The sequence below is a fragment of the Argentina anserina genome, chromosome 7 (genome assembly GCF_933775445.1).
Source record: "Argentina anserina chromosome 7, drPotAnse1.1, whole genome shotgun sequence".
NCBI classification, from domain to species: domain Eukaryota; kingdom Viridiplantae; phylum Streptophyta; class Magnoliopsida; order Rosales; family Rosaceae; genus Argentina; species Argentina anserina.
Genome location: NC_065878.1, coordinates 7,002,704 through 7,010,171, shown reverse-complemented (window position 1 = coordinate 7,010,171; position 7,468 = coordinate 7,002,704). Strand labels below are relative to the sequence as shown.

Here is a 7,468-nt window from a genome sequence, read left to right as displayed (position 1 = left end):
TACTGCTTTCCAGGAGGCTGTGGCGGCGACATGGACCGATCATCATGGGCCGATCATCACCATCAATTCATACCGGATAACACTTTCCATGTAGGCCAATCTTAAAATGTTGGAATTTACTTCAACAGAGACTTCAACAGAGTATGTATAATTCGACATCAAACTCATTCAACATCGTCATTCTTCGAGATCTCTCATTTGGATTAGTATTGACATTGAGGCGTCCCTCAATGATAACCATCATCCAAGAAAATAGACGAGTGAGTATCATTGATCATATATCAAGTTGTGCCATAACTCGCATTCAGAAAGTATTATCGAACCAAGTGGTCTCTCTACACTTTCGTAAGAGCCACGGCCTCGTGACACCATCTACCACATCTATGGAGTCACCACATCACCAACAAAGGGTGACTACATGTCCATTTGTTGGACATCAATCCTTACAGGCATAGTTGAAGCATGTATCTCTAATCTCGTCACTTCTGTTTGTAGGACTATTAGGAACATGATGAGGCACAGTGAGACAAACCACGACAAAACCAAGTCGTTGAACTTGAACAAACTTGTTCTTCTCTCCCCCTAACGACGGGGAGACTAACTCATCAAAAGTGACTAAACGAGATCGCTTGTTAAGGTCTTTATATATGCGGACATAGGTGGAAACTTATTCAAAGACAAAATTCAACATCAAATAACCCATCATTATGGGCTTGTGGAGGTGCAATTTGGCACATAAAATATGTGAACGATAAACCGTTAACAAACATGCATATTGTTAGACTTGAAATACTAACATGCGAATCGTTATAACCGTAACGTCAATGATGGTAGTATATATGGATACCATAAAACCAGACACGCTACAAGCCATAGCTTATGGTTCGAATTGTTGGTTCGTTGGAAGCCTAGACACATCAATGACCAATACCAGACCTCTGTTTTACACTTCCGTGAATGGTTTACTGACTTTCTGAACCCCGAATTCTAAGAAATTTTTGGAGCAATTAAACATGGGTGTTAGAAATCTAATTCCACCAGCCTCACTGCCGTAACCAGTCGGAAAGGTACTGAACCAGCCAGAATACTCGCCGGAGGTCAGTGACCACCTGTGTCGAGCTGTTCACCATGTTCCAGGTCTCCAAATTGGCTCACATTTTGTGAGTATGTATCCTTGGATGTTAGGAATCAGTGTTCCCAAGTAGCACCTTAATAGCCCACCTAAAAGTGGGTAAACCGGTCCTCACAATGACAAGTCCGCAATCTGTAAATTCTGAAATTTAAGGCTTTTTCAACTTTTGTCATTGTGTTGGGTGCTCCATAACATCTAAGTGTTATGGTTTGAGTTTAACCATGATATATGTATCACCACAATATATTTTATCCTCAAATGAATCATGATAAGCCAATTTCGGCTTCCATCTTATGTCTCATTCTCTTTAGCGTAGGAGGGTGTATGTCACTCCTAAAGTTTGCTAAAGAATAGGCTTGGATATTGAGCATAGTCAATGAAGGATCATAGAGGAGGCTTATGCACTTGTTAATGCATATATTACATCTCCATTACATTGGAGGAATATTATTGATTCGTAAAACATCTTTGCTCAAAAGAATAGCCTAAACGAGTCATCGATTCATTATTCCGAATCATAGTATCGTGAAAGAATACAATTCATACTATTTCGACTCATAAGATGCTAGTCATTAGAAGCGAAACATAAGAACTCTTTCACAATGAGTTTGTAAGTGATAAATAAAGTTGGCACAAGGATTGTCGTCAAGTAGCTTATCGTCTCACCAATTTTTATATATGGTATCATTGTAAATTCATCAACGTAGACAATTACTATGGCAAAAACCATTTCATAGGTTTAATTGCTCTCTTGATGCATAAAAGCATGTGACTAGAATCATGATGCTGCAAGGCATTTAAACTTGAGCACCTAAACCGCTCTTAATTCTATGTGTGATGATCTCGTCATCATAGTCACAATATATTAAAACTAAATCCATTAATAGCTTTCATTTAGCTATGCACTCAATTTCTCTTTAACATATGAGAAACTTATGTGTGCCAAAGAGTAAACATGTTGCCATTAGATCAAGTAACTATGATCGGCAAAAGACAAAAAGTAGCACTGCAGGGTCGCATGGCCATGGCGGAGCTGCAGGGCTTGGGCGGGGGTGCCTAGGCGGGGCTGCAGTGTCGCCGTGCAGGGCTGCGGGGTGGCTATGCAGGGGCCGTGTGGGGCTGTTGTAGGGGGGACTGCAGGGTGCGCGGGGGCATGCAAGGGTGCCATGCAGGGGTCATGTGGGGGTGTGCGGAGGGGCTGCAGGGGGTCTGCAGGGCCTGCGACTTTCCGGCAACATCTCCGGTGACTTTTTCCGGCCAAAAAAGTTTTAAACGTTTTGCGGGGTAAACCGGGAGGTGGACGGACCATTTTGGTGAATTTCCAAGGCCGTAGCTCGCGAACCTGTTATAGTTTGCCACTCCCCCTAAGTTTTATGTGTTAGTTCAATTAAAACCTTGTGAAAACATCCCCATATTTTAGAACGGTGAAATATAGAGTGCATTACATGGCATGTAACACTACAAATCATCACCAAAACAAGGTGGAAACATGTCATAACAGGACATCAATCTTATGCCACAATTAAAACTGTGGACTTATGTAGGTAGTGCCATGTAGTATGTAATGCGTTACATTGCATTAACATATTATTTTTGGTAATGAAACCATAAATACATCGAGACATTCTAGTATGTTCGTTTACTTGAACTACATGAGAATTTTATAGCCAACAATTGGATTGAGATCTTGACCATGAACCAATTTAAAATTGTAAAGACTAAGTAACATTAGACACATTAAACTTGGGATTAAATGGATTTTTAGTCATTTAGACTATTAACCGAAGCATTTATGCTTCATTATTTTCATTAAATAACCGCAATGTATAATTACTTTAAACATCCATAATTCTAAGAAGGTATTCTCATGTTCTTCCATATAATGAGTGTCTTGTTTCAAGAACTTCTCATATCTAACTCTTGTATATTTCGACTATAATGTTTCTGTCTTTCAATGAAACGATGTTGCACCAAAAGAAATTAATCTGGACTAGGTGCATAAACACATCCAACATGAAAATGCCAAATTTTAGGCGCATGTTGTGGTAAACAAGAGGGAAGATTCATTGTGTATCAATATACGACACAACTTCAATTGGAGGTCAAGTCCCAAATTATGGTAACTCAATTCAATAAACCGTGACAAATTCTGTCACAATGGTATAAGTGAGAATTTTCGTCACAAACCAATGGTATAAGCGACAATTTCCGTCGCAAACCGATGTAGGGGAAAGAGGGTGACCCGGGATATGCAGGGTTGTCGGCGAGGGACAGAGCATGTCCGGGTTGGTTGCGACGGCACTGGGGTTGGAGAACGCAGATCTAGAGAGACGTCGGGGCTCCGGATTTCAGAAGCGGCCTCGAAAGCAAAGGGCAACGTTGAGAGGCTTCTTGGGCACGCGGAGGGGCGCGTAAGGCTCGAGTGATGGTTCAGAGCAAGGGCGGCGCCGGGAACGCAGCGTCGGGTCGACCTCTACAGGTCGGAGGAAGGCTGGGGTGCCAAGATAAGATTTTCGGATGCCCGGGACAAAACCGATTTCTGGTTTATTTTTATTTTATTTTTCAGCAGAATAATTTGTTTTTCTTCGTCTTCCGTCAAATTTTTTTTTTGTCATGACAGAAGTAATTGACATCTTATGTCGAATTACTTTCATTACAGAAGGATTTTTTTTTCTTCAGAAATTAGGGTTTTAGACCTATGAACTCAGGATTAGAACTACGTGCTGATAACGTGTTATAAAAGAATATAATACGCATCGAATAAGGAGAAGTATCATTTTTATTCATTGATAAGGAGGCCTTATATATAGGCATTACATTGAGTATCATGTAGATTCAGGGATTATATATCCTTCCTTAACTAGACTAACCTATACTAATTAGGACAAGATACACCGAAAGATTTCGGAGAGTAATTCTCCTACAACAAAAAACTAATACTAGTATGATGTACATGAGAGTAATACAGGTTCCCAACTGTAAGGTGATGGATACAAATGCAAACAAATCTACATCGAGTTTCAGAGTCTGCTGTATCAGTTATAAGTTTGTAATGGTGTCCGGTGAGGCCAGATTTGAAGCTAAAGCTGCTATCAAGAGGCTTCGCGTCCTACTAAAAGTCTAAAATATGAACTCAGACATCTTCCAGTAGAAACTAGAAAGAAACCATGATGGTAACTGGTAAGACTGATTCTGAAGCTGGAAAAGCAAATTCAAAGAATTTTTCTCAGATGCAAGGAAAATTCATGCCAGAACAGACCTTCTGGTTCCTTTTGACGATTTAAATGCATAAATCATGTGTTTATGCCATTGCTATCGAGTTAACTTTGTTCTTGTGAGGTCAGTTAGTGCAGAAACTATGAACAGATCAATTTTGATTTGTTGCAAGGAGTATTTATATACTTTCAAGTGACATGCAAATTCTGATGTTGAGCCAGCCCCTGTGCAATCTATTATTTGTAATAAAAGAATTGGAAGAGGTGAAAAGAAAAATATTGAGGCAAAAAAAAGAGAAGTGGGTAAAAATTAGAAAAGACTTAAACCACTTTCTTTACAAACGGAGTTTAGATGTACTAATACCACCATATCATGAATCTAGAAAGTAACTTGCATCATGAATATGCCATTGTAACAAGAAAGGTTTACTGTTGCATACGAAAAGCCTATTCATCAACAGAAGATTGTTCATCATCAGAAGATTCTTTTCCGTCATCCTTTTGACCCTTTCTTTCCTGATATTTTCCCCATATCCACTTCAAAACCAGAAACCCTCCAAGAGCGTAGACCTGAAAGTGGGTAGATAAATAATTCCTTAAAAAACTTACACTTCAATCAGAATGATATTCAGAGAGACGCAGCCCAATGTACCACTCTATCCCAAGAATTTCACAGACCACACACAATGTAAAAGAACTGAATCATCTAGCAAACCTCACCAAAGAATCACTTAGTAAATGCAAGCAAGTAAAAATTTCTGATTTTGTCCTTGTCATGTTGAAATATTCACAAAACCAAATTTTTAAATGTGTGGCTACGGATTTCACAACCCACTCATACCTCCAATATATACTCATTTACCTGAACGTAATTTTAGACTTCATAATGTGTGTACGGTAAAATTAGACTTCATATGTGATGACTATACACTATTAAGAGAAAAGAACACAGTTGGAAAAAAAATGGAAGAAGGGATTTTCTGATCACATTGACAAATAATAAAATAAAAAGAAGGGATAATATTTATATAAACATATAAAGATGTATTGAAAATAATGATAAAAATTTAAACCGCATGGCAATGAAGTTGGCCAACTCTGGTAAGTTCATGAAGCAGTTATAAAATATGAAGCAAGCAAGGGAGCAAAAAGAGATATTCTCGAGGAACTTTAAAATTTCCTGACTTCAGAGTAAGACTGAGAGAAATAGAAAAGAAAAACCAATACATAAAACTAATTCGAGTTGAAAAAATTTCTATCTACAAAACCATGTTACATATCCCATTCACTCTGACAACTTTCTTCTCACTTTTTTCCTTCTCCATCTTTAATTTACAGACGTTAGTGAAAGGCAAGTATGAACTATAGGTTGGAGCCCAACCTTATGACCCAGCAGACCAACCATCACTTGAAATGAATACATTCAATGACATGCTGAAAAGTTAAATGGGAGGGTTGTACACTTGTACAACACATCATAAGTCAATTAATAATGTCCACAAGCAGAAAAGTGCAATAACCTCAGCATTGATAAAATCACTCAATTCTACTGGCCATTCAACAAATTCAGTAGTTTGCCCATGTAATTTATGCTCTTGTAAAGTAGTTCAACGCATTGTTCATGCACCCAACCTAAACTATGGAAGAATAATCCCTCCACCAATCCTAACGGACCAAGACATTCAATAGAAACCACTGTGCTATATAGCCTGAAATAGTAACCCTTTTGGACGGCCATGACATGAAAAATCACCCAAACATGTAGGCTATTTTTATTTTAATTTTTCAGACCTACCCTATGAAAAGACCACCAGTTCTTATCTGCAGTTTAAAACCTTGTGAAAGCAACCCTCCTCCACAATTCCATACCATTTCTATTTTGTGACCACCTAACTATATATATACAGATCTCTACTAAATGCAAGTTACAGCCTCATCATCTCACCAAACCATCCAGAAGTCAAGGATTACTACATATAACTACATTACATACCTTCTGAACAAACAAGGAGCAATATGAAATGTTAGCTTTTGCACAAAAACAAATTAGAAATCCTATTATATAATTATTATTTTCACAGTGAAGCAATGCAACCAATTGATAAAGGACAATCAAACAATCGCAGCATGCCGGAAAAAGAAAATCCTAACCAGACCCACTTCCTATACAACTTTGGTTTGTTTCGATCAGTTCAAAAACAAACCACACAAGGTTTATATTTTAGCCAACATAACCATAACATAACACGTCCAAAAACACCTACACCAACATATATAGTATCCTCCCTAATATGTTTTCTCACAAAAAGATATGTTCTTCTTGGATACAACTTCCCATATCAAAATCTAAATGTTCAAACAAGAAGATGCAAGAAAATCAACCACACACATCATGACAGCAAACCCATATATGAAATACACCCAATTCAAAACCCACTAATACAAAACCATGCGTGTATTAAGAAAAATATTAAAATTCCATATACCTGCCAGACTAAAATGGGATTGGAAGTCTTGCTCATGGGTTCTTCAACCTCAGAAGCCACAGTGGGAACGACAGGTTGCGCTTTTGGGAACCTCACGGTGACTAGTTTCTGAGAAACAGAGGAACTAGGTTCATCTTGAACTGGGTTTGGTTGTTGTTTCGGCTGCTGCTTCTTCCAGAATGGAAATTGAGGCTTGAAGTTGGAGAAGAGAGCGAACAAGTTGATGGGATTTTGAGGGGCTTCTTGTCTGGTTACGATTTCAGTGTTGTCGGCCATTGTTGCGGGAAGCAAGAGACGAGAGAGAGAGATTGGTGGAGGTTTGGGTTTTGGGTTTCAAACGGCGGAGAAAATAAAGAGTAGAAGAGAGACCGCTTTCTGTGTTCTGTCTTAGTTATATATAGTTTTCTAGAGAGGTACCTCGATTTATTAAAAATAAAAATAGAAATAAATAATAAAAATAAAAACTATAAAATAAAATAATCTATTTAGTCTCCGCTTAAGCGCTCGTCACATAATTGTCTAGTTGCAACTTTTGATTTAATTTCTTTCAAACATGTTTATAGGGAAGCAAATTTTGTTGTTGATGTTTATAACAAACCTTAGTCATTCTTATAGCCATGGGACTAATTGGTTAG

The 7,468-nt window shown here is 38.2% G+C and overlaps 1 protein-coding gene across 1 annotated transcript; it reads right to left on the bottom strand.

Annotated features, from left to right (window-relative positions):
- Positions 1–4,634: 4,634 nt before the first annotated feature.
- On the bottom strand, positions 4,635–7,193 carry LOC126802083 (uncharacterized). Its single transcript, XM_050529624.1, has 2 exons — positions 6,834–7,193; positions 4,635–4,917 (listed from the first exon to the last, which is right to left on the bottom strand). The coding sequence occupies exons 1-2, from the start codon at positions 7,107–7,109 to the stop codon at positions 4,795–4,797; spliced, it is 399 nt and encodes a 132-aa protein (XP_050385581.1). The 5' UTR covers positions 7,110–7,193; the 3' UTR covers positions 4,635–4,794.
- Between the last annotated feature and the right edge of the window lie 275 nt (positions 7,194–7,468).